This window comes from Anoplopoma fimbria, chromosome 4 (genome assembly GCF_027596085.1).
Source record: "Anoplopoma fimbria isolate UVic2021 breed Golden Eagle Sablefish chromosome 4, Afim_UVic_2022, whole genome shotgun sequence".
In the NCBI taxonomy this organism is placed as follows: Eukaryota; Metazoa; Chordata; class Actinopteri; order Perciformes; family Anoplopomatidae; genus Anoplopoma; species Anoplopoma fimbria.
The window spans coordinates 8506631-8534622 of NC_072452.1; the positions used below are offsets into that span (position 1 = coordinate 8506631).

Consider the following 27992-nt stretch of genomic DNA (forward strand, 5'->3'; position numbering starts at 1 on the left):
ATATACAGTATATATATAGTATAAACAGTAAGGTGTAAGTATACTATTACTCTAAGTCAGGGGTCTTCAACGTTTTTCAGGCCAATGACCCCCAAACTGATAGAGAGATGGAGCAGGGACCCCCTACTATATATATTGTATAAAATTGTGTTTTATATTAAACTGGGCCTAGTGCCATGTATAAACATACCTTGTTATTGTGCATTCAATACTAAGCTATTCAAATAATACACAGGTTCATATATTCATGTTTTTATTTTAAACATGTGCAAGGTAGGCTTGGAGGGAGAGGTCCAGGCTGTGAGTGAACCGGTGCCCACCTGCAGAGAGCTCCTGTGTGTCGCTGAATGTGTGCATTTCTGACTGAAAGATAATGAAATAATAATAATAATAATAATAATAATAATAATAATAATAATAATAATAATAATAATAATAATAATAATAATCAATCCTTAATTAGTCCCACAACGGGGAAATTTACAATTCTCTGCATTTAACCCATCCCGGAGGAGCAGTGGGCTGCGCCCGGGATGCAACTTGGGGTTAGGTGTCTCACTCAAGGACACCTCGGCATGTTGACTGTAGAGGGCCGGGGTTCGAACCACCGACCTTTGTGGTTGCAATAACATCTTCTGCCTCCATTTATCCATTCGCTACAATATGTTGGATTCATGTTAATGTGTATTTAAAGACATTTAAATTTGTGGGGAAAAAAATGTAAAATAAATATGGAAAATTGTCTAATTTATATATATATTTATTATATTGTGCAATAATAGTTAAAATAGTTTTTTCGGTCTGTAAATATTATATTTCAGTTATTGTTGTTTTTCTACTGTTTTTATTGCTTATTTATAATACTTGTTTTTCATTTTTTTTTCATTTTTTATTTTATCTTGTCTTTCTTTACTATGTCTCTTGTGTGCACTTTACTCTATGCTGCTGTAAGCCTGCAAATTCCCGCTGCGGGACTAATAAAGGATTATCTTATATATATATATATATATATATTAAAAAAAAAAATTCTGACTCGTGATATTTTGCCACTTTGAATCAGCAACACGTGTGTACCAAGTTTACAACTATTATTTAATTTTTTTTAATGCATTTAAGAGGCTCCACGTCCTCCTAGCAACAGTAGTTCAGACGGAGGCCCCGGCCGCTGATCAGGAACTACAATTCCAATGCTGCTTCACGCAACGTCGGTGACGTCATCACGTCGTGAGCTTCCGCCTCTCCGTCTTCAGAGAGAGAGAGAGAGAGAGGTGAAGAAGAGTTTAACTTTCCAGAGTTCAGGGGTCTGGCCGCGGTGTTCGTGTGGAGAGAGAGAGAGAGAGAGAGAGAGAGGGGTGTTTGTGTTTGTTTTCCACGGAGCCAAGATGCTGAACATGTGGAAGGTTCGGGAGTTGGTTGACAAAGCGTAAGTATCTTCCGCCCGTCGCGCGCTGCAGCGTTCACCTGTTTGAAAGAGACACGTACCCAAAACTTTGACGTCACGGCATTCGAACTTGTTAGCTAGCACGCATGCTACTAGCAAGTTAGGTAGTTAGCCGACTTTGACAAAATGCTACTTTAATCCTAAGTGTGGCTTGTCTTTTCTTTGAGGCTGTCGTTTAGCCCGGTCTGTCGGTGTTTGTGCTGCACATCTGCCCCGCGATGAGACCTCTAAAGCTGGGTGTTTGTCCGACAAGGGAAAGCTAACACACTTAGCTGACAAAGCTAGCTAATGAGCTAGCATGCTAGGTGGCTAACAGACCAGGCTAGCCAGCTCAGCTAGTTTGACAGCTCCTGGGCTGAATCACCAGCAGACACTGTGTATCTAGTGAGCTGTGCATGTTCACACAGTCGTCCCCTGCTGTCTGGGACGATATGTACAGCCTCAGTGAGGACAGACATGTGTCACACTTGTTATGACACTTGTAGCTTAAGGCTGCAGAAGCAATAACTTATTGTACAGTAGCAGTCAAAAGTTTGTTCACACCTTCTCATTCAACTACTCTGAAGAGTGTAAAATATGAAACATATTCTGGTTTGTTGAGTGTTTGTTTGTTTACCACATAATTCCATATGTGTTCCTTCATAGTTTGGATGTCTTCAATATTAATCTACAATGTAGAAACAAATAAAAATAAAGAAAAACCATTGAATGAGAAGGTGTGTCCAAACTTTTGACTGGTACTGTACATAAATGTAAATGTACAAGCCAAAGGCCTATTTTTTGTGTTTTTTTACAAAGAGTTTGAATTATATTTAAAAAGCATCAACTACTGTCACAACAAAAAAGCTATAAAAACAAAGATGTCATGCATTGCCCTCGATATATATTTGTAATTATACAATCAGGATTTGTGTCTTAGTGTCTTTTTTTGTATATTATTTATTTATGTTTTTCTATTTTCATTTTGTATTATTTTGTTTCTGTCTTTCCTTCTCTCCCCCTGGCATGTAAGTTTGAATATACAGTACCAGTCAAAAGTTTGTTCACACCTTCTCATTCAACTACTTTGAAGAATGTAAAATATAAAACATATTCTGGTTTGTTGAGCATTTGTTTGTTTACCACATAATTCCATATGTGTTCCTTCATAGTTTGGATGTCTTCAATATTAATCTACAATGTAGATTAAATAAAAATAAAGAAAAACCATTGAATGAGAAGGTGTGTCCAAACTTTTGACTGGTACTGTACATTTAATTAGTTGATGAGCTTAAAGTAACAACACATGGCTGGATTCATTCCCAGCCAAATGATTATGATTGTTATTCACCACTATAACTCTATTCTAGTGGCTAGACAACTTTAAAAGAGACCTGATAATACAGTAAATATTACAGCTTATTTCAACTCATGCAGCAATTATGTTATGTTACAGGTTATATCCATAACTTACAAGTGGTTGTGCTATATCAGCTTAAGAACAACAACAACAGCGCCCCAGCAGAGCACTTATTAATCAATGACCAGGGATCATGCAGTGTTTTGCAACTTTTTGGTGGATGTCCAGCAGCTAACCTTAAGTTCAAGGATTTGATGATATAAGCTCGACACAGCGATTGCTGTACTCTCCCATCAGGTGTCGACTGGCAAAATGTAAAGTCAGTGGCAAGAAGCATGTATGTTCACTGTGAATCCTTTGTGCTTGTGCACTCAAAATGAGACATAGTTTTATGGCCTTGATAGTCCAAGCCTGCATGGCTGGCAGCAGTAATGTAGTACCTGGAAGTATCTACCAGCCAAGCCTGAACTTAGGCAACACCTCGGGGATAACATGTCTTTTGTTCTGCTTTGGTCTCCGGTTTAGTTGCTGACTAAACGTGAGCATGCTGTCCTGCACTGTAGGGCTTAGGTTATTGCACAATGTTTCCTCACCTCAAAGGTTTAATGGCAAATGTTGCAGACCCAGGGAGACAATAGGGTGTTCTTAAGTCCATCCAAGAAGGCATTCTTGCTGAATGCATTTGTCTCCCTGGAGTGTGACCTCCTGAAACATGGGTGACTTTCACAAGAGAGCAACAGAGACTGGGCAAGACCAACACAAGAGAAAAAGGGAAAGGTGAAAGTTTTTTTAAAGATTTAAGGGATGGGAGTTTCCATGTTCAATTTCCCCCTTGATTTCTTTGAATTCAAGGGTGATGAAATAGCTCGTGTTTTGTAACATTCAGAAATTGTCCCCTTTTTACATTGACTCAGATTCTAAATGATTTTCATACACTGTCACCAAGCTGTGAGTCAGTCACAACAACATGGTGGCATAATGCAACATTTCCTGTTGTATGGTTAAAGTGAGGTTTTTGCTGAGATAGGACATGCAAGAAAGTGTTTGATCCTGTTTCAAGAAGGTCTAGCATTGAATGGAAGCAACATTTATTATATGAAGAATAAGATACAATTGGATTAATAAGTAACAGCAAGGGAATTTTTTTGACATGCAGCACTACAGCAGTCTAGAAGAAATCTGTGTGATAGTGTGTCACTGTGAGAGAGTATCACAACTTCCGTTTTTATCTGGCTGATATCTAGGACACTATGAAGAGATAAGATGTTGCATTACAATATCATATCCTCTTGTATTTTGCCTGTCACTCCTGCAAACATGTAGCTTTGTGCAGTATCGTTACAATGCTAGGGAGACCAGGGATACGGCAAGTAAGTAACATAGCACACAATGTAATCAGAAAGACTCTTCAAAACTAAATGAAACTTGAACAGCACATGATTGACACTAAACACAGATAAACTCTTGTCCGGGGCTCGAGTGAGTAATATAAAGAACAATGCCATCGGAATTAAGTTTGATACAGGACAATACTTGATGTCTGGCGAAGATATCAATCCTAAATAAAGTTACTGTAACCCCTCATCCTCTCATCATCATCCTCTAAAAACAGCTGGCATGATCATTTTCAAAGAATTTGTTGTGGTAACCATACCATGTCAGTTGCAGTAGTATTACAACCTCTTTCTATAACCACAGAGAGGATGTTTATCTCCACCCATCAATTCAATGTGGCTCACTCAGGCCCTGTACATTATATTGCTGACGTGTCAGTAGTGAGGAAAGAGGGATGAGGAGGCGCAGCGGCAAATGTTTTGCCTCACCATGTTTTTGACTCAAGCTGTAACGGGGCTTACTAAATTATTTGGAATAAGGTGCCTGGTTTTTTATAGGTTATATTTCTGTAGTCCTGTAAGAAACCATTCTTATTTGCATAAAGGCCTCTAGCCATGGCTATATGCTGCACATACTCTTAGGTCAATGCATTGGATGTCGATACACTGCTCCCCATGCAGCATGCATTGCAAGAGTTTGACAGAGAGCCATTTTATCCGGTCATTGCTTAAAATATATGAAATAACATATTTATTAAATCTCTTTTCACTAATCATAAATATTTGAATTGAGATTCAGAATGTCTTTTACAAAGGCATCTTGGTCTAGCATTTTAAAATAGCTGATAAACGGAGAACAATTCAACTCTTCCTACATCCTTTGTGTTTCAAGAATATTCTCTGCCTGGGAAAAACCTTTTGTTCTTCACCTTTTATGACATACCTCCTATTACAGTCTGGACATTTGTTTTCTGTCTTTTCGATAAGTGCTGGTTATGAGAGTGCATATGAGGACATATTGTAGACCTACTATCACAAGCTTGTGTTGACGTAGTCTGATTGAATAAATATAAGCCGGTGCTTGTTTGCATTAGTTTTTGTATAATGTATTTGATTTATTTATTTACCTGGGGCAATGCACATTTATCAACATTTCAGCTTCCTTCTCAATGTTAATGTGCCAGAGTTAGCTAGAGAGCTCATTTTTGTCTACAGTCCCTCAGCAGGTTATTGCAAATTAGTGGCTTACTGTTATCAATGCAATATATATGGCTTAATATTATCAATACTATCCTACAGCACACATTATTGTACAGCACTCTACAGCATAATGACAACACAATTTGAGATAATACAATAAAATACATAAATCATGATTCTGAATGTTAACAGGCTGCCAAACCCACCAACATTGTTGAGTACGCAATTTAGAAAACAAGCTCTCCATTTACTTGATATTATTAGTGAGCCGCCATTTGTTCTGTCGGTTTCCTCCCATTTCAGTTCCCTTTTTATTTCCTAGTTACTTTCTTACAATGTCAACAAGCAAGAGCTCACACACAGTGAGCACAGCAGTGTTTGACTCAGTTCCATATGAGGTCTCAATGTATGTGTTTACTTTGAACACAGATTTGCATTTGCTTGTTTAGTCCCCATTTTATGGGTTTAACGAGTGGTTAGATACAGAGAACACACACAAGCACTCCCTATTGTGCCATTGTCCTTTTTAGAGGCTAAAAGGACCAGTGTATGGGCGTGGCTTTAATATGAGAACCTTTCATCTATTATTGTCCATGTTGTGGTTATCTAGGAGGCCACATATTTTGAACTGAAATGACAAATGCCATGCAGAATACTTAACCCAGGCATGATTTATGAAGTAATGGTTCTCTTTTATATTGCTGCACAGAACCAATGTGGTGATGAACTACTCAGAGGTGGAGTCTAAAGTCAGAGAGGCCACCAATGACGACTCATGGGGACCATCGGGACAACTGATGACTGAAATCTCCAGGTAAGGACATCTAGTAGTATTGTACAATATGTCCTGATGAAGAGCTGCAAGGTTATTTGTTCATAAAATCAAATTGCAGAAAGATTTATTTATTTCATAAAAGAATACTCCATCCCCTAAATTAATTTCCCCTTTCATTTGTATATCAACTACACAACCGTTGTTAGCTCAAATTTGTTAAGAAAAAGCACGGTGAACAATAATCCACAAACGGAGACAGTTATTGCTGAATTCAAGTAAATGGGGGCCACATTTAACAACAGCAGAACCTTGTCAAAACATCAACTCTCACAGAGCTCTTGCAATATAATCCAAGCCTCATTTATACGGTTGTATGCTCATTACTTCCCAAACACATGCATTATTGCTAAAAAAAGGCCGAACGAGTAGTGCGCCAGTGCAAGCATGAGACTGTTTATGCCGGTGTGTTTTAAATAGGAAGGTTGAGTGTAAATGCATGTTTGGACAGCAGATAAATGATAATAAATGAGGCTTAGATTCTATTTACTTCTTTTTCTCTGTATTTTGTATTCTGCTTTCACCGTAGAGACATGTTTTTCTTCACACATTCATGGTATCACAGGGTGAGTAATTGATATGGGATAAGGTTTTCCTTTTAAAGCTCTTTTTAACTGCAGGAACACTTTTTAGTAAATTCCCCTCTAGTTCGACCACAGGAACCCATTTTAAGCTTTGGTTTTTGACACATGACCACAAAAGTCCCCGTTTCCAAGGCAGTATTTTTCTGACAGGCAGAACCTACAGTGACACTGTTGTCAGTACTGAACTCGAGCCTCACAACTGCTACAACATGTACAGCATTCATTCAAGCTGCTGCAATTAGTACTCAGGCAGTTATAGGAATTTTTTAGATGGTCTGTTGTCATTGACATTGAAATGCTAAATATGGAGCTGAGAAGAGACCGTGCGAAACTAAACTGGGACTTTACTTTGTAATCGTGGTTAAATACTTAAGCAGAAAATAAACAAGATACAACACAGAGAAGAGTTATTTTCCTACATTAATTCAGACATTACAGTAAATTACAAACAACAAGACGCTGACCTGAACCATATATGTACAGTGTTGTCTTGTTTTAACACATTAATGGATGTCAGTTTTAGTTATTTTATTGGTCTGATTTCCCCAATCCTTGCAGTGATACACAAACACAAATATCCAGAAGGTACCTGTAGCTCCTGAAATACTTGCTGAGTTATGTTCCTCCGGCTCTATAGCACAAGGGAGCCTCTCTTCAAACGCTGTAAACGGACTAACTAGTCCAATTCTTGTTTAACATGCATTGGAAATTAAAACATTTTTACTTTTAAGTACAACGTCTCCTTTTCTCTTTTTCTCCCATCAATGTTTATGTAATTAGAGCCACCTTCATGTATGAGCAGTTCCCAGAGGTGATGAACATGCTGTGGGCCCGCATGCTGAGAGATAACAAGAAGAACTGGCGGAGAGTCTACAAGGTCTGCCACAGTACTGTTGCAACATCACACAAACAGACGTGCTTGATTATGACTCAAGGCTTCAAGGCCTAAAACACCAAATACAGTTTTGATTTGACCTAAAACTTTGGACCGGACCCAACTCGGAGCCATCTGTTAACTTTAACGGCAATTTTTCTCATTATAACTTACAGGCAGGAATAATTTATTAAAAACGGTTGACCTTGATTAGAAACAGCTGATGCTTCACATAGTTAACATGCTATGAATTGAGGGCTGTGGTGAATCAAATCATTCCCATACATGATCCAGTTCAAAGTCCCAAGTTAATACTTAACACTTTTTGCTTCCTTGTGTGTCTGTTTCTCAGTCCCTGCTACTGCTGGCCCATCTAATCAGGAATGGATCAGAGAGGGTTGTTACCAGTGCCAGAGAACACCTGTATGACCTTAGATCATTAGAAAGCTACCACTTTGTAGGTAAGGTATTGTTCTTTATTATTTTTTATTATTTATACCATTGTTTTCTGTCCATGTTGGAGGAGTAGTACCCAAAAAACAGCATATAAAACATAGCTTTTTCCAAATTATGCCTTGTTTAGGAGAGACGCTCTCCACACCTCAGCATAGTAGAGTTTAGTGTTTATTAACAATAGCTTCAGTGTGAGCTGTAATGAATGGATAGAGGCCCTAAGTACTGCTTAGTCCACAACCCTTATAACACACACACACACACACACACACACACACACACACACACACACACACACACACACACACACACACACACACACACACACACACACACACACACAGAACCAGCCCTAAAGCTGCTTTCATTCTTCCCAACCATGTGTGTATTTGAGGTGCAATTAACAAACAAGAACATTCAACTTTCCCTATTCAGTGAAACTCTTATTTATTGCCTGTGTGCGGTTTAAATACATTGTGAAGTTAACACAGAGTTTCTAATTCATTAATTGTATAACATGCCAATGTTTCTGTGTCTATACATCTGTCACTAGATGAGAATGGGAAGGACCAAGGTGTGAATGTGCGTCAGAAGGTGAAGGAGATGGTGGATTTTGTCCAGGATGACGAGAGGCTAAGGGAAGAACGGAAAAAGTCAAAGAAGAACAAAGACAAATACATCGGGGTATCCTCAGACAGTATGGGTTACCGAAATTACAGTAAGTTCTCATTTGAGTAAAATAAGCAGACTGATGATCAGCATAAACTTTGGGGTTCTGATTAAATGAATGTCCTTTTTTTTTTTTTTTTTTTTGTTTTGTTCTATCTCCTTTTCCACCTACTTGAATCCCCTTTCTCCAGCAGGGGACAGGTACGACTCCAACGATGGCAAGGGAAAGTGGGACGACGACTGGGAGAGGAATAAAGGGCAATTCCCCTTCAGCGAGAAATTGGGGGAGATCAGCGACAAAATCGGCAGCACCATTGACGATACCATAAGCAGATTTAGGAAGAAGGAGAGAGATGACTCACCAGATCGATTTAGGTTGGAGGCTGACAATTTTTTTCATATTTAGTGCCATTTTGAGCTGAAAGGCACAAACCATGTTCAAAATATGAACAACAGGAATCCCCCACCACCAAAATTAACAATAGAAAAAATGACACTTGGTTACACTCTCAATCTGTTTTCTGAGCGCTGCTTTCAATAGGCCTTTATTTTCACATTAGATAAACAAGTCAAACTTTTCAAATACACTGTGAACCTGTAAATTTAATGATAAAAAAAATACTGATCAGGCCATGAGTAGCCACAAAGAGAGGACAAAAGTACAAAAAAACTGATTTACTTGAGTTCATACTGTAGATAACAGTAAGGCCTCATCCAGAACATGGTTAATTATCTTGGTTCATTTTGTTCCTTTGTGGAAATAGAGAGACGATCTGTGTCCTCAAATAACTTTTTGTTTACCTTTTTATTGTCTCCATAGTGACAACGAGGAGGACCGGAGTCGCTCGTCTCACAATGGCCAGCCAGGAAAAGAATTCAAAGATGAAGAGGAGACTGTAACCACCAAGAGTGTACACATAGTCCAAGCAACAGAGACTACAGCAACACGGAAGAGAGGAGGGGTCCCTTCTAAGATAGTAGACTTGGGAGCCGCAGCCCACTATGTGGGAGATAAGAGCCCAGTCACCACCACCAAACAGGTAGAAGGAGCACATGTGAACATATAACATAGAACTATATTGATATGTGTATAGTTGTGCATGGACCCTGAACTTTTGGTAAATGTTCTTTATTCCAGCCAGCAGCCCCCCAGCCCTCCAGTGCTGCCCTAGCTGACCTATTTATGGTGGACTCGACACCGAGCCAGCCTGCTCCCACAGGTGTGATGTCACTAACTTCAAGTAATACCCTGACATTTGGTTAAATGTGCTTGTTGTTGCAACACCTTCCAGTAGCCCCAAATATAGTTTATTTACATGCTGTTTATTCTTAGCAATCAAGCTAGACACCAGTAAATCAAGGAATAACCTTTTTGTTCAGCGTTACAACATTGTACTAAACAGGAAACTCCACAGTGACTGCAGGACAAGACTCTGCAGTGACAGTGCACAGCTGCTGACGCTTGCTTCAGATTTTAGGGACAGCACGGGGAGGGAGTTGATGTATAGGAACTAAGTGCGCCAGATGTTTTAGGAGCAGTCCCTGGTGAATTGGAGAGGGCGGGAGCACGGAACAGATGTTTGGTCTTCTCCACCTATCATCTACCGCCACCCCTCCCCTCCCTCCTACACTTCTGACACTGAAGGAATGCTAACTATGGTAGAATGACACCTGGAGCTCACTTGTTTCAAATGGATGTGTTTATGTCTATATCTCAATGCAGACCTGATCAGTGGATTTGCTGACTTCTCCTCACCTGCTGCCTCCGTCGGCATCCCTTCAGTATCTGGTTGGTTTTTTAAGACTTTTTTTTTTTTTTTTTTTTTTGTGTGTGTTAGTGTGTGTGCATGTGTGTGCTGTGCTGCTGCAGCCATACTGCTAGAATATTCAGAGAGAAGCCCTGGCCATATGGAGCCTGCTACCTGCTCTGCATAACAAGAACAGACACACATCAACTCCTGTTATGGATGACAAGGAGACGGGGACAGAGGAAGAAGAAGTTGGTGGGGGTGCAGGGAGCTAAAAGAGATTGAGTGGAGGGATAGAGACAACAAGCAGGGCCCGTTCAATGAAAATTTAAAACGTGGCACCAGTGGTCACTGAGAATGCCCTGGATGAAGCAAGACTGGCCCCAACGGAAGAATCAATTGTTTATTCCTAATTGATATGACAGGACCAAATGCTTTAGTGACTTTTTTTTTGCAGCATCTTGCAATTATTTACGCAGCTCACGATACAAACATCACTGTTTAGATGGAAAATATAGACATTCATGCAACCGTCTTTTTTTTCCCCCGTCGTCGTTGCAGCAGCACCTTCCTCGGGCAGTAATGGAGAATTTGGAGAGTGGAACGCCTTCCCTGGAGGTCAGATGCCAGCGTCTGCTCAGACTGTTGACACCGGCGGAAATGACCTTTTTGGAGGCATGACGGGTCCTGCCGCCGCCCTCGCCCCGGCCCCGGCTTCAGGCTCAGCCGACCTGTTTGACTTGATGGGGCCCACCCAATCCCTCAGCTCCTCCCAGAGCCTCAACTTTAGCATGAGCAGCACACAGAGCATGAGCGCCACAGTCCTGCCCCAGTCTAGGTCACAGGTATGCATGATTGCACTCATACACACACACACGCATCAGGCACACACATCCCTTTTTAATAATTTATTTATATACATATCATTACAAGACTCATGAATGGGACTTAAATTATACAGGTGGAAACAAAATATCGTCAGGAAAATAACGATACACTTTATGATTTCAGTATTTATAAATGCAGCGTTAGACTGATACATTTCAGGATTATCATTTTTTTATCATAGCTTTATGTGTTGGAGTATATTTTAGAGACTAAAAATACAGCATATCATTTTGATAAAAACACTTAATGATATAAATGTATCTTAATATCAGTACTGGCCCAAGAAAGTGTCTGGAGTAACTAGATACCACTTGTACTGTCATCGATTTCAGACATAAAGGTGCTAAATTTGAAATTAAGAGCATATCTATATCCTCTCAACGGCTCTCAACATGGAGAGGGACTTTGTTCTCTGCTCAACTTTCTCGCTCTACTTTACTCTACATTGCATATAGTTGTTTGATTCTATATTGATGATTTAAATATCGTATAGAGAACCTTTTTAAAGCCAACTGCTACTAGCACAACAGCTAGTTGTTGTATGCGTTTTCTTTATAGAATTGGTGTTTTGTAATCTTCTGACCATGGGCTTGTTTATTTGGCCTTGGCCACCAACCAAGAGTGATATTGAATAATATTGTGAAATCTACAAAGAACTTTTAACCGTGTCGTGCCATTGTATTGACGTCAAACGATTCAAGAGATGATATATTTAAAGTTGTTGTTCCTTTACAAACATTTCAAACATTTACTCGCAGTTTTCACTGATTGTGAACCACATTAGTGTGCATGCCTTCATAATAAAGACATACCTTGTGTGACTGAAAGATGGAGGACAAGCATGACGGTGGAGGGTTAACATGCAGCCTCACCAGATGCTCCTCTCCCCCAGAGACCGCCCACTAACCACCCACTCCTCCTGTTACTGACACACAGAATGAGAAGAATCAGTTTTGAGTTACAAAAACATTAAAAAAAAACCCAAGGAAAGCCTGTGGATGTCGACTGTAATTCTATGTTAAAAGGTTGTTGACCTAAAAAAAAAAACCCAACTTGTTCTTTGTTTCACTAAGAAGACGCCCACCACTCTTTTTTCCTTTAGTGACTTTAGATGGTGTGTTTTAATGAGCTCAGATAGACAGTAGCAGATTTCTGACAGTATTGAGGTTAAGTGGGAGTTGGAAGGCCTTGAATGATGAGAAGGAACCGTAACTTCTCATCGTGTATTTCAGTGTTGGAGTTTTTATGCATCTTATCATTGCATACTTTGTCAATACTGTGATTTTTAGCTTGGATTAGCTCTTTCTCTAACATTGCATCTTTCTCTGTCTTTGCCAGCCCCTACAGAACATCGGGGGTCCTCTTCAACCGCAGTCTGTCCTGTCCCTCCAGCCTGTGCAGCAGGGAGGGGCCTCTCAAGGTGCCGGCGCCAAAGCAGCCCTCCCTTCCACCTGGTCAGAGACCTCAGTTAACATCAACTTGGACTTCCTGGGCCCAGGAGCACACCCACCCAAGCAAAACCAGCCCACCCTCAACACCCTCCAGCACGGTGAGAGGAATGTTAGATCCTGCATAAATGGTGACACTGTAACAAGGCTCTCCTTCAAAGCCCCCCATCAGTCAAAGGAGGTTTTCAAATTTGGTCCTCTTATTAATTGCTAATGTTCTGTCATTTCCAGGCAACCAGGTACCTGCCAACATGCTCGCCCAGGGATTTTCCAGTATGAGCATTGGAACTACAGCAGTCAGACCGCCTGTTAATCCTATGATGCACCCTGGCGCTGGCATGGGGATGGGCATGGGGATGGGGATGGGGATGGCCCCCAACCAGGGCATGATGGGGATGGGCATGAACATGGGGATGCCACAAGGAGGTATGGCCATGGGGATGCCCAATGCTATGGGGATGGGAATGGGAATGAACACTGGAATGGTCCAACAGCCCAAACACGATGCCTTCGCTGACTTCGGCAACTTTGGAAAGTGATAGAGCTGGAGAGAAAAGATTATCTGGTGGAGTGGTGGTCTCTCTATCTCTCTCTCTCTTCCCCGTCCATTGGTAAAGGATTGTTATGAGCTGCAAACAAAGAGTACTTGAATAACGTCAACTATCATAATACCAATACCCTGCAATCTCCTTATTATTATTTTTTTTTTTAAAGAAATGCTGTGTAGTGAAATGGATCTAAATGAACGTGTTTGTGTTGTGTTTTGAACCAGTCATCTGTCTGGTCATGGGTGGTGGTCAAACACACACTGACGGCAGTGTGCCTTGTTGGTGACTTAAGAGTCCGTGAGGAGGAGGAGGAGTGTGCCAGAATGTCGGGGGGGGGGATTTGCTTTATAACCTCAATCAAGTGAAATCACCAGAATAGCTAAACTATATCAGTAGCTGCGTAATTTTCTTTTGAGATGCATTCTCAGTAACTTTACAGAAGGATACGTTTTTGAATAACATGATCAGCCATTTTTAACTTTCTAATGTACATTTAAGAATATCAAGTTACCTCTTTTTATGTCATTGCTCTTCCTTTGACCTGTAAATATTAATCTGGAGCCCTTACAAATAAGTTATGAAGTTCCTATATGAGAGGCAGTGGCGGTGTGAAGAGTTGTATCATGCAGACCAAATCTAATATGAATCAAGACCCATAACAAAGCACATTGACACCTTGTCTTTGTACATAAGTGTCCACACACTCCAGGTGTGGCCAGTCAGTGCTGCAGTCTAAATAATGAGTGTTTGGAGTGAAGGTTATTGATTTAATTTGAGGAGTTTCTCTTTCAGCAAACCATCATTTGTGGCCTTTTTCTTATTGCTATATATATATCTATATATTTTACTTATGAAGACTATTATAATCAGTTTGCATCCAAATGAGATAATCAGTAGTTAGAAACAGGCTCATACAGGGGTTGTGGGTTCTTAATTACAGCACAGAGTGCCTGAAAGACATTTGCCTTTTCTCTTCAGTTAACCTCTTTGAAGGAAACAATGTGACAGCGCGTTGTGTTGAGGACAGCTACCAGACCGGAGCTTCTGTACTATGTACAAACATCTGTGTTTGTACTAATGCCTCTAGCCACGCGTTCCGTCTGTACAGGTATCAGATGCAATCGTATAATTATTTCGCTCAGTGTTTTGTTCGTCCCACGCACACGTACGTGGCTCCACTTTATTCAGGTCAGTGATAACTTCAGAGCTCAAAAAAAAAAAAACAGCCAAGTCGAAAATCTGTCGAGCTCAACGTAAATCAGCACCTCGAGTGTTGCTACAGACTGTTATTCAGATTGCCTCACTCGTCCACATCTGTTAAATGTTCACCAGTTCATCTTGGGAAATGCTGCCCTTTGACCTTCCATCTCTATTAATGTTACACATTAAAAAACAGCAATCTTAGGAACTGTGTTGCCGTCATAACCGTCTGCATGTTTCACAACTTATCAGGAAGATTTATGAGAGGAAGCGCTTTTTACCAGACGGGATGTGTTGTGGGTTGGCGCATAATGATCAGTCCCATTCAGCTGAACACCAGCTAACTGATCTGTTCGGCGTACAAAACCTTTCTCTTCAGTGGTTCAAGTGCCTGCCGGTGGTTGCCTCCTGACCCTTGTAATGAGTGAGAAGTAAATCTTTGCTGCCTAACATTTTTGGCAAGTCAACGATAAGATAAATAATTCACTGACCAGAGGAGAAGGCGGTGGATTCTGCATCCCCAAGGGGACTGAAGATCTTGAAGCTTTCCTACTCTCCCAAGGGCTCAAGAGGCTGAGCACACTAACACATAGTAGCCTTGCGTCTGAGTCTGAAGCATTAAAAATGACCAAAATCTGTTTGCTGTTTTTTTCTAAAATATATCAGTAGAGGTTGTTTTATTCATTTGTGTTTTTTACTTCAAATTGATTTGATCTTCTCTTAAATGGGATTGTTACTGAAACACTAGCATATGCAAATGTAAAAGATAATCCTTTGAGGAAATGACATTTTTGCATTGTTCCCATTTCGATTTGATTTACACATTGATTCTTTATCTACAACATTAAACAGTTGATTGAAATTTGTTAATGGTGTGTGTTATTTGGTGTGCTGTGTCATTAGCCTCATTCAAAAGAGCTTCAAGCAGCAAAAGTGAAGCCACTGCGCTCGACTTTGAAATTACATTGACTTAATGCGAGTTTGTTAACTTCATCGGTAATAAAGAAAGGTCGACGATAAATATGCCCATTTACAAATGATATTAATAAGGCAGGAAGCATGTAAACTAACAATACATGCAAATCAGATGATAAATGATCATGCTGGATACCAAATCCATAGGTTAGCACAGCTAAGTGGACAAAGAAAAGCATAAAGTAGATCTCAATAAGACATTATGGAGTTGTGTGTAAAGAACTGTTGTTACTTAGTGTCCTTCAATATCATTCAGCTGATGAAATGTACAGTTTGCCCTGACGAGATGGATGGCCTGATTACTCTGATATAATACACTTAGGAGATAAGATTGTGTAGTCTAATTGTGGCCCACCTCTTCAGCACCAGCGCCGTGCCCTTCTCATATTGTATCAAGGTTTGTTGGAACACGCTGGTGTGACAAACACGACTAAAACACAGCTTGCATTAAACAATTGACCCCATTTTCACTCTCTGGAGAGGAAGCCTGTTAAATGGGCTACACTAATAATATACATATATATGAAAAGTAACAGTATATATATATGAACAACAGCTACTGCTAGAATTTGTCCCATTTATGGCATAAAAATATATAGAAAGAGGGTCAATTAATCTCTGCCGTCAAATTAAGAAAAAACTAAAATAAGACATTCAGACCCAGAAACATTATAGCAACATGCAATCATTCTGTGCCACTCATCATCCAAAAGTAACCTCTGCTGTTTCGAGCAGAACAAAAAAAAAAAGCAACATCTTTACAACTTCCATGAGATGCAGTAAATTGTGCTTTTATGGGTAATGTTCCCATTAAAGAGTAAAAGCAATCTGAGACGTCAAGACAAATGACAGCTTTTGAGTGCCATCTGCAATCTCCAGCTTCACAAACTCAATTATTCATAATGCATTTATGAAGTCCGCTGAGACTGCGCTGTCATTCCTGTTCAAACTAACGGGAAAAGCAACATAAAGGGACAAGCTCTTCTGAGACGACAATGGCCTCGCAGATGGCTCTAATGTGTTTATGCTGCCACCTGCTGGGTAATAACCAGAACACAAAAACGCTGGTGTTGATGCTGTGGTGTAAAGGTGTCAAAATAAATGTCCTTTAGTGGCTGTCAGACAAAAGAAAACAAGACAAGAAATAACTATAATAAGAGCTGAGAAGCTTTTATTCTTAAAAATCAAGATATTTATCTGGTGGGAAGAGAAAACCCTCCATATCAATATGATATAACATTAGTCCTCATTTGAATCCCCTGAATTGAATTAAATCAACAAATGTTCAGCGTTAAATAAAACTTAAATTTAACCGAGTGTGGTTGTAGCCAAACTTTCTTATATCCAGGGGAAATATTAGACTGAAGAACACTAATCAGAGTGGCTGTGGGTTCACCAGGAGAACGTTCTCACCCCGGATGAATAGCTGGTTGATGTGGCGTGTGTGGACCTTTCCGTACGCCTGGGAGTCTTTCTTCTGACGGACCTCTGGGCCCCGGGCCTTCAGCGAGACTCTGTGTTTATCCTGTGTGATTTTAACAGCGTCGGACAGTTCGGACTCCCTCCCGCTGTCCCCTGTCTTGCTAGTCGGGTGAGCAGACGGGTTTTTCGGGGTACTTTTGGGGTTTACAGGCTGATGCTTGCTGGCTGTTTCCTGGGCTTCGTGCTTTTTTGGTTGCTCGTCGCCTCCCGGGGTCTCCTGGAGCTTCAGCTTCTCAAAGAGCTGCACAGAGATTTCAGTCACATTAGCATTTGTGGAGATAGAAGGTCTCATTTTCATTAACTTCAACTTTTGATTGGACTTGAATGTTAATGGTCAGCATTATTCAGCATGAAATTCAGCCACAATTCTTCAATTGCCACTCTATATAGTAATTAGTTTTACAGAATCGATGCATATTTGTTAGCAAAGACCGTCTCATTGTTTAAGGTCGGCTCTCCTCTACACTATCAGAGCTTTATTACTGTGAAAACAAACAACACTGCCCTCTGATGCTAGTTCATATTAAAAGTGGGGCAGCCGTTATTGTGAAGCAGTCAGAGGAAACACAAGGCATTTGTCAGAATAGCTAAAATGTCTGTACAAAACAAGACAATTTTTTTTGGACAACCGATCTGTTTTAAATAATTTAGGAGTAATTAAACAGGAAGGAGCAGCCACAGTAATATGAGGAGTTTCCTGCAAAAGTCCAAGTCCTCAGCAAGGTAACAGACTTTACAGTGCCTGCTGTTGAGTGGACACCTTCCAGCAGCATGACGGCAGATTGCAGTTACATTTCTTTTTCACTAACTTCTTGATCAAAACAACGAGAATTTGTTTTTTAACTGTGCTGGCGTCACCAAATCAACCAGGACGTTAAAATCTTACAATAGAATTTTGACTATTACAGAGCTGGAGATATACATTGAAAACTAGAACCTACCCGTGAGATGGTGAGGGCCTTTTCGTGGTAGAACGCCTCTCCAAGCAGAGGCTCTCTGTACGTCTCATCTACATCTACCATTGCCTGATGAGGAGAAATAAAAAAAAAAATAGTGAAAGGCCGATACAAAGACATCAACGTCATGGTTACAAGTACACGAGCGTGAGAGCTCACCATGTTCCAGAACTTGTCGAAGGCCACGACGAAGCCAGAGCACACTCCCCTCAGTCCCTTGAAGGTCCTGATGTGAACTTTGACCCTTATCTTCTCCTCCACACATCTGTACAGCTCCCCCAGCGGACTGCCTTTACACACTGAGGACACATGACGAGCAGGTTACTCAACTGTCCCTACAGGCCATACATTTATTATGGAGGAAAGCACCAAAAACATTTCTGCCAATCAATGCTAAACATAAAAAAAACTAGTTTTTAACTTTTCAATTAGATGATGAATAGATTATCTGTTTCCAGCTTCTGAGTTACGATGATTAACTTTTATTTCTGTTTTATAACATTGTCAGGTTTTGCCTCAGAATAATGGTAATGGGGATTTGACACTATATTCTCATATTTATAGGAATTCACAACACGACTGTGTATCATGTTGTGTTCAAGGTAGTAATGGAACATTTGTGGTTTCCTATTTCAGGAGCAGGACAACGACCTGAGCCTTCCACTCAGCACTTAATGTATTCGTATTAGTTTATTGCACTTATTGTATTCCTATTAGTCTGTTGCACTTATTGTATTCCTATTAGTCTGTTGCACTTATTGTATTCGTATTAGTTTGTTGCACTTATTGTATTCGTATTAGTTTGTTGCACTTATTGTATTCGTATTAGTTTGTTTCTGCACTATACTTTTGCTCTGGTTTATGCTTTTAGATGCTTGTTTAAGAAAGGAGATGCACTTATGACTTCTGGTGACTAGTAGTTCTCTTGAATACCTATGTTGAATACACTTATTGTAAGTCGCTTTGGATAAAAGCGTCTGCTAAATGACTGTAATGTAATGTAAAGGGACTGTGAAAGTTAAGACAGGTTGCCAGGTATTAGTATTATTCTAAGTAATATCATGAAGGAGTCATACCAGTAGACTGGGGTCATAACTTATTATTTGAAAGGCTCTGAGTGGCCCTGTGTATTGTGTTGTGTTCAGGGTAATAATGGAACATGTGTGGTTTCCCATTTCAGGAGCAGGGCAACGACCTGCTGTAAAGGGACTGTGAAAGTGAAGACAGGTTGCCAGGTATTAGTATTATTACAAGTAATATAATGAAGGAGTCATAACTTATTATATGAAAGGCTCTGAGTGTGCACTGTGCATTGTGTGCAGCTTCTGTGCAGAACTTGCACACCCACCAACACCCAGGTTAAGTTGCCATAAGTGGGAGTGTGTTTGGACCTAGATGGCATCCTTGTAATAATGCCTATGTCCTTATTGTATTCCTATTAGTCTGTTGCACTTATTGTATTCGTATTAGTTTGTTGCACTTATTGTATTCGTATTAGTCTGTTGCACTTATTGTATTCGTATTAGTTTGTTGCACTTATTGTATACGTATTGTTTGTTGCACTTATTGTATTCATATTAGTTTGTTGCACTTATTGTATTCGTATTAGTTTGTTGCACTTATTGTATTCGTATTAGTTTGTTGCACTTATTGTATTCATATTAGTTTGTAGCACTTATTGTATTCATATTAGTTTGTTTCACTTATTGTATTCATATTAGTTTGTTTCACTTATTGTATTCGTATTAGTTTGTTTCTGCACTGTACTTTTGCTCTGGTTTATGCTTTAGATGCTTGTTTAAGAAAGGAGATGCACTTATGACTTCTGGTGACTAGTAGTTCTCTTGAATCCCTATGTTGAATACACTTATTGTAAGTCGCTTTGGATGTGTGCACTGTGCATTGTGTGCAGCTTCTGTGCAGAACTTGCACCCCCACCAACACCCAGGTTAAGTCGCCATAAGTGGGAGTGTGGTTGGACCTACATGGCATCCTTGTCAGGACGTTTTTCTGCGGCTTGTCCCTCCTCCTCCTCCGGGCCGCGCCGCTGCTCTCCCCGTCCTCCGACACCGGGTTGTTCACGATCAGCTTCTTCAGCCTGGCGATGCGTTCAGGGTCCGCCACGCCCTTCATGGCCTTGAGGCGTTTCTTCTGCACGTTCTCCGGCTTGGCTCTGCCCCGGCCGCCCTGCATGAAGCTCTCGTAGGCGGCCACATTGTTGAAGCCCTTAATGTTTGGGAAGGGAAGCGGGACAGAGGGTGAGTACAAGGCCAGGAGAGGGTCGAAGTTATCCGAGCACACGTCTGTTTTCTCTGCCTCATCGGCCCCGTGCTCCGGCCCTGAGCAGCCTGCAGCTACCGGGTCTTTACTGTCTTTACTGTCTTTAGTGTCTTTACTGTCTGACTTCTCACTTCTTCTTTCCCTCTCCTCCATGTTTGAAACACACGAGCAGCACGAACACGCGTTAAAGCGAAGAGGAGTCCTGGTGAGAGGCGGAGCTCACACTCCGCACCTATTTCAAGACACCGTAAATATCAGAGGTACGAGCACGCCATACTGGTGGAGCTGTTCAATCCCGGGAGTATTAACAACATTTTTTCATCTTGTTTAATACTAATTTGATATATAGCCTAATAAGGTGTACATCCATAAGAAAATATCAACGAAATTCCCCAACTCTTCACCTTGACTACCAGTTCCGTACGACGTGATTCATCTTACTTTTAAACGATCTTTGGTATGCACTTCCTCTCCATAACCACAGGATGGCGCTAAAACACACATATTACATTTGCTTGTGACTACATAAATAATGCAAATCTGCTTGCTTTGATGTGTGTATATATATATATATTACCCAAAGCAGCACCACAAGAATACGTTTGTATGATGATGGACTTTTTTTAGAGGGTGAACAAGCAACGCCATTTGATTTTTTTTTATTAATTGTTTGTGCTCCGGAACCTTTGTTCAGTGGTTCGCGGCTTCACTACGACATAATTAGGTGATGGACTATACACAAACCAACGTGTGTGAACCGACGACTGTCTCAGGTAAGTAATGAGGAATAGATGCTCAGACGAATGTGTAACAGGAATCATCCCATTATAAGATAAGATAAGATAAGATAAGATAAGATAATCAATAAAAGTTGGTTCTGTTTTTTTAGGTGGCTTGGATGTCAACATATATGTGGATGGAGACAGCACACAATGACCTTTCAATATCAATAAGTTAATGTGCTATAATGTAATGGAGAGACATACAGTATGACATGATAGATGAGGTGAATGTAGTAGTGTTATGCTAAATATTACAATTCCCACAAACTGATTTGCCAAATATGATCATATATTTTTTACTAATCACTTTAAATTACTTCATTCAATGCATGTTTAAACACAAGGCAGTTTTCCATGATATACTATAGAATGTCATCACAGAGAGAATAAGAAGAGTGTTCATGTGCCAAGGATGTGACCGAACATGTGATAGGGTTCTTGTTTTTTTTTTAAATATATAATATATATATATATATATATATATATATATATATATATATATATACACACAGTACCAGTCAAAAGTTTGGACACACCTTCTCATTCAACTACTTTGAAGAATCTGAAATATAAAACATATTCTGGTTTGTTGAGCATTTGTTTGTTTACCACATAATTCCATATGTGTTCCTTCATAGTTTGGATGTCTTCAATATTAATCTACAATGTAGAAAAAATAAAATAAAAAATAAAGAAAAACCATTGAATGACAAGGTGTGTCCAAACTTTTGACTGGTACTGTATATATATATATATATTGATACTAGACTCAAACAAGACTTTGTAGCCACACGATTGATACTTTGGGGAGCGATCTGTCCACCCCTAGTTATGGAATTGTTTCGATTTTAAATATTACCACTCCCTTCCTGTCGTAAATTTGTTTTTAAAGTATATTATGTGTGTGCTTATTGCTTTTTATTTTCAGGAGCACCCCGATGCTGATTGGAAAGGCTTGCAGATTCGGTGGACGTGTCAGGTCTTGTGTTGTCAAACCTCTGGCCTGTCTTTTTACCACTTCCAGCAACATGGCCAAGAGCAAGTTTGAGTACGTCCGCAACTTTGAAACAGATGACAGTTGTCTACGAAACTGCTACATTGTTGTGAGACTAGACGGCAACTTTGAAACAGATGACAGTTGTCTACGAAACTGCTACATTGTTGTGAGACTAGACGGGCGCAACTTCCACAAGTGAGTTTCCTCTTCAAGCTTTGAGGATGTGAATAAAGTTGGAAATCAGTAGGATGACAAATCATTTTTCTTGTTCTAACTTTCTTCATGCATTTTCGTTTCAGGTTTGCAGAGCAGCACAAGTTCCTGAAGCCAAATGATAACAGGGCTTTGGGCCTCATGACTCGAAGTGCCCGCTCTGTCATGGAAGACTTGGAGGATATTATTATTGCTTATGGTCAAAGTGATGAGTTCAGCTTTGTTTTCAAGAGGACCTCTACTTTGTTTAAGAGGAGGGCCAGGTACCAATGTTTCACCACACTGTTGTCCGATGTCATCCCCACATAAGCTTTTCACGCTTTTGACTTTACGTCTTCCTCTCTCTCTTCTGGCAGTAAGCTCATGACTCATGTGGCGTCCCAGTTCTCCTCCTCATATGTGTTTTACTGGAAGGAGTTTTTTGGGGAGCAGCCCCTCTTGTACCCGCCAGGCTTTGATGGACGTGTGGTCCTGTATCCAAGCAACCACAACCTCAGAGACTACCTAAGCTGGAGGCAAGCAGATTGTAAGTGCACGCTGTGCTCTAACAGTTGTACAGATCATGCATTTGACTTCTAGATGAATCTGTTCACTAAGCTGACGACTGCATACGTGTTTTGTGTCTTTTAGGTCACATAAATAATTTGTACAACACAGTGTTTTGGACTTTAGTACAAAACGGGGGACTCACCACAGCCCAGGCTGAGGAACGCTTAAAGGTGAGAGCGCAACACAATCTTATGTTGATTAATATATATGTGTGTGTGTGTGTGTGTGTGTGTGTGTGTGTGTGAACATATACAGATATGTGTTTATACAAATATGCTGTGTCTTATGATAATATCAGAGGGCTATACCTCTTCTTTTTATCTTTATTCCTTTTGAATATCTTTAAAGAACCAGATAAGAACAGGAGAAGAACAATGTGAACTTCAAACCTTTATTAAAAAAATCCTAAGGCGAAAACACCTGCATGATTAGCCTTTATGAAACATGAATACATTTATTAAGACGTAACATTTTTCTGCTCACAACGAATGTTTTAATCTGGCTACAGATAAAATGCACAACATTTACTTTGAGTTTTTTTTACTTAGTGAAGCACACTAACAGTTTACTTTCAGTATATTTCCCTGTTGAAGGAATTAGCTGATTAGTCAGTCAATTTAAAATAAATAAATATAATACAATATTAACAATCAATCAATTGTTTAAGTCATTTATCAAATAACTAAACATTTTTCTGGTTCAGCTTTAAAACTCTTTTCTCTGTTTCATGTCGTTATACATTTAATACTTATGTGAATACATCGACAAAAACAAACTAATCAAGTTGAAGAAATTTTGTCAGACAAAACATAAGTTGATTCATGGAAAATATATTGAGTAGATTCATTGATAATGAAAATGATAGTTATTTGCATTTTTCTTATCCATTTTCCACATTAAAGGCCTCTGCTACCTCTGTATGCAATATTTAGAATTTGTGATTAAAATTATGTCATCTTTGATCATGTAAATTGTTTTAACTTGTTATATACCAAGAAGCCATGGTTCCTGATGTCAGGGGGATGCAGTTGAAGGTACAGCTTTGACTGCATTTCATTGGCCCATTTTTGTGTGTATTACCACGGTGACCAGATTATTTACTTTGGGTTTATTCTCGTTGGAGATGAACACATGCCACTGACAGACACAGCTGTCCTCTTGAAGACACTTCACACTCCGGTGGGCTCTGAGGGAAGTGACGAGTTGTGGGAATGTTTGCAGGTCATCCCATTAGACCGTGCTTCCTAGTTCCTTTTATCACTTTAAAAACATTTCTTTGGGAATAAACCTGTCCAGATCAAGGCAGTCAAAGATAATCTTCCTTAGAGATCATAGCCTCTGTGGATTTCCTTATTCAAACAACAAAACAACGATAGAATCTGTGGTTGGTCTGGTCATTTGAATGGTTTTGTTGGTGGTGTGGATGAGGAGATTACTTTCTCAGTTAGGCCTCTTGTATGAGACGACTTTTGTTTATGCACATTTTTTGTAATATATACCTCCAAATGTCTAACTTTGAGATGTCTCCCTGCAGGGAACATTAGCTGCAGACAAAAACGAGATCCTGTTCTCTGAGTTTGATATCAACTACAACACTGAGTCTGCCGTCCACAGGAAAGGCACCACTCTCATCTGGGAAAAGGTGAGCTGCTATAAAGAGTTTTGGGTCTGCACACTTACTACAGAGAAATCCACTCTGAGAACTCCTGTTAGATACTTTACATTTTCAACGTGTGATGAAGGGTTTTAAACCCTTACTGCAGCCCCTTCCACCTCACGTCATCTACTTCTACATTAGTCAATGTTTTTTCTCGACGTGGCTTATCTGGCTAACACATTGGATTGTCTTTCTGCAATGAGCTTATCAGCAATGACGTTCTTCCTGAATGCTTGACAAGTATGAGCAGAAAATGTTGAGTTTAAAAACATTTTTTTGCACACCAAAACTTAACATTTACTGTTTATTTTCTGTGAAGCTTTACATATTCTTTTACTACTTTGTTATTTTTGGCCATAAAAATGTGGATGTCTGTTTTTTGGTGAAAGTTGCCTCATAGTCCACTTGCTTGCAGGTGTCACTTTCAAAACTCCAACATCTGAGAATTGATACTCAGCTGCTGAAAGGAGCTGTATCGACCTTTCTTCGTCTTGCATTAAAATGGTTGCCATTCTGTAGAAGATTTTAAAGTGTTTTTTAAATGCATCAACAGGTAAACTTTCCAACAACAAAAAGAAGAATGGCTACTTTGCAGGTTTAGAAAAATATGGCATGCTACAAAAAGTGGTTAGCATAATAAAGGATGCTACAGTGCTGCATCATTACCTCCACATGGTATTGCATTGTGGGTTGGGAATTAACAAGAATGAAAAACATACAATAACACACTAAAATCAGAAATGCCAGATGCATCACCATCAGCATTTATAACACCTACCAGTCTTATTAACCCTTTAAGTGTCCCTTATTTAGTCCATACAAAAACAGAAGTGTGAATACAAGAAGTTGTGGTTTTACTCAGGGCTATGTGCTGGATCAATACTTGGCCAAGAGCACTAACTTCCTCCCGTCTAGAAAATGTGTCCCCGATGTGTCTTTAGTCACATTTGAGACTGTTATTTTCAAAAGTGTTGGACTACTCTTTAATATTCCATTGTACAACAGAACTGGAAACTCTTCCTGCTTCTCTGAGGTTGAATTATGTAACGAGTGCGTCGTGGACAGAAAAACTACAGTTTGTAGGCCATGCTGCATGCAGGTACCAAACGCCTCCTCAGGCAACACGACTAATATAGCAGGACGTATTGGCTTTTTTGGCTGTTGAAAGTACCATTCTGCCTTCTACTGGCTCTTCTGGGTTTTTTTTTATGTAACAGTTCCCAAATGACTGAAATAAGTTGCTATTAAATAGACAATTTAAATTTGACTATATGGCCTAAGTGTTGTACATTCCCCCCAAAATATGGTGGTAATATCACACTTAATATACCATGCAGCATGACAATTTATAGAAGAATTTGGAAATGTAACTGACAATAAAGTTGTCTGGCCAATCAACAATCTGTTAATCTTTACAAATCAGGACTCTAACAATGGCAGAGCTGGCAGTGCAAAAAAAATAAAATTACAAAAAAAAGTTTACATTGAATTGTGCCACCCCTATCCTTCAGTTTGCCTTTTTCAAATGTACTACCAATACTCCTCATTCTTTCTGTCCAGCGAGATGAAACTACCATCAAGCGCACAAAGCTACCAAAGGGAGAGGAGACGGAGATGGCAGTGACTCGCAGCAGGAGGAGGGTGCACGCCCACCACTGCGACGTCATAGGAGAGCAGTTCTGGACGGAGCATCCAGACATCCTGGAAGACGACAACTGTTGACGGCTCCTGTGCTTCTGTAGGAGAAAAACACTGAACTGAGTGGAGCCACACAAGCAGTGGCCGTATGCTAGAGCAGCTTGATGTTGACTCATGTAGATGAACAACTGTGTCAAACCGCATGCTACCCATGAAGCTTAGTCTCCTTGAATCCCTCGTAAGAGCGTTTTCTGAGACTGAAGCCTTTGATGATTGACTTTGTATGATTACTCTCTCACAACCGGAACATAATCCTTACTTTTACGTATTAAACTTCAATCATAATGTTCCCTTAAAGTAGGAAGTGTTCTGTTTGAAGTGATGATGATGCCTGTCGTGCTCAAAGGGAAGCACTTGATTTATCCATAATCTTTTAGTAGCGGGTGTTACATAAACAGCAGTCTGATTCTGCCCCTGACATCTTCCCACTCCTAGTCAAGTGCATGCTCTACTAAGGTTGCTTTTCCAAAAATATATCCTCATTTGATATCATGAATAACATTGAAGTACTACCAGCACTTGATCCTTCACCATGTTAAACATGAAACCTCTTGACCTACTGTTCTGTTTTTTTTGATTTTTTTTGCTGAGGGTTTTTATCTCTGTGGGCTTTTTGGATCTCAAATATCCTTTTTGTTCAGGTTCCTAATCTTTGAATTTGAATGAGTCCAGTAGTCTATCTGCAAAGTGTTCAATATCACTTAGTCTGTAGTAAGAAAGAGCATATCTGAGGTAGGAATAAGCAGAGTAGAGCAGAAACCAATACCTTGGCAGGACCGAGTGGCCTTGTCCTGCAGCCAGGACCCCATTTAGAGATGTGAATGGATTTAGCGCCCTGCACTGTCATCGGTGCTAAGAATACCTCACACACCCTGCGCACATGCCACTCCCCTTACATTTTCTCTGTGGCATATTTATCATTGCACTTATAAATGACCGGCTCAGTATGAATGGCTGCTGGAAGCCTGAAGTGGTAGAAGCACACTGTATTTTGACACTGTGTAGTAGGCTCGGTTACTCTCGGGTATGAGAGCTGTATTTTTGGTCTCCTAAAAAAAACCCATGTAGCTTCTCTACTGTACTTTATGTAACCAGGATCCAACTCTCAACTCTTCAGCATTTGGGATCAAATTATTTCAATAAAGCCTGTTTGTTTTAACAGGACTTCTATAATAAGTTAATGAACAATTACACACTGCTCTTAAATTAACTTAGGTGTAAAAAAAAAACACATTATGAAAGCAGAAGTTGCTCTTTTCTTAATGACATTAACTGTATGCTTAGATCAGTTTACTTGGACCAGTGACCAACACATACAATGACTCAACATGTGGCCTTACAGTATAGAAGGTATCTAAGTAACCAGGACATGTTGAGGCAAGTGGTGTGGTTATTTAAAGACGCCATGTGTTTACATGCAGGGCCTAAACTTAATCCTGTTGGGAAAAAAGACTGAGGAAATAGTCGACATAACCTCAATACAATTTTTCTTAAATAGCTCTTTTAAAATATTTCCTGTCATCAGTTCTGATTTGTCACGTAGCCCCTGAGAAGTAAGCTGCTTTTACATCATGTTGTTCAGACTGCAAATATGAGCAAATGAGTGGGGAAAGATGTTCATGTAGGACAAGGAGACATGGTCTTCCACTTGTTGAAAAGAACCACAGAACAAACTTATTCCAACACGACTGCAAACTACTGTCATTGGCAGAAACCGCAAAATTGATTCAGCTAATTCAAAAATTGATATACACGTTTTTTTATGTGTTTTCACTTGTTAAGAAACCCGCTCCAAATACTATCAGTTGGGATAACCATCTTGGAATATTGCATGGACATTCCCAA

General features: G+C 39.8%; 3 protein-coding genes across 12 annotated transcripts; 2 read left to right on the plus strand and 1 right to left on the minus strand.

Moving 5' to 3' along the window:
- The first annotated feature begins 1259 nt into the window (after positions 1 to 1259).
- clint1a (clathrin interactor 1a) lies at positions 1260 to 15420 on the plus strand. 6 transcript variants are annotated; one of them, XM_054597829.1, is made up of 12 exons: positions 1260 to 1423; positions 6024 to 6128; positions 7511 to 7607; positions 7957 to 8065; positions 8611 to 8775; positions 8918 to 9101; positions 9547 to 9766; positions 9865 to 9946; positions 10450 to 10515; positions 11036 to 11319; positions 12701 to 12911; positions 13042 to 15420. In XM_054597829.1, the coding sequence occupies exons 1-12, from the start codon at positions 1383 to 1385 to the stop codon at positions 13347 to 13349; spliced, it is 1872 nt and encodes a 623-aa protein (XP_054453804.1). In that variant the 5' UTR covers positions 1260 to 1382; the 3' UTR covers positions 13350 to 15420. The 6 variants fall into 6 exon arrangements, with proteins under 6 accessions (XP_054453804.1, XP_054453806.1, XP_054453805.1 ...); XM_054597831.1 differs by having other exon boundaries at positions 11039 to 11319; XM_054597830.1 differs by having other exon boundaries at positions 8921 to 9101.
- A 1292-nt stretch (positions 15421 to 16712) lies between these two features.
- On the minus strand, positions 16713 to 20489 carry lsm11 (LSM11, U7 small nuclear RNA associated). The gene is made up of 4 exons (XM_054597935.1): positions 19957 to 20489; positions 18131 to 18270; positions 17957 to 18040; positions 16713 to 17256 (listed from the first exon to the last, which is right to left on the minus strand). Exons 1-4 carry the CDS (start codon positions 20402 to 20404, stop codon positions 16909 to 16911), a joined length of 1020 nt encoding a protein of 339 aa, XP_054453910.1. The 5' UTR covers positions 20405 to 20489; the 3' UTR covers positions 16713 to 16908.
- Positions 20139 to 26711, plus strand: thg1l (tRNA-histidine guanylyltransferase 1-like). 5 transcript variants are annotated; one of them, XM_054597933.1, is made up of 9 exons: positions 20139 to 20229; positions 20424 to 20511; positions 21962 to 22130; positions 22191 to 22225; positions 22330 to 22506; positions 22600 to 22769; positions 22874 to 22962; positions 24327 to 24434; positions 26010 to 26711. In XM_054597933.1, exons 1-9 carry the CDS (start codon positions 20202 to 20204, stop codon positions 26169 to 26171), a joined length of 1026 nt encoding a protein of 341 aa, XP_054453908.1. In that variant the 5' UTR covers positions 20139 to 20201; the 3' UTR covers positions 26172 to 26711. The 5 variants fall into 5 exon arrangements, with proteins under 5 accessions (XP_054453908.1, XP_054453905.1, XP_054453907.1 ...); XM_054597930.1 differs by having other exon boundaries at positions 21962 to 22089; positions 22150 to 22225; XM_054597932.1 differs by lacking the exon at positions 20424 to 20511 and adding an exon at positions 20946 to 21024 and having other exon boundaries at positions 20206 to 20229; positions 21962 to 22089; positions 22150 to 22225.
- The last annotated feature ends 1281 nt before the right edge of the window (positions 26712 to 27992 follow it).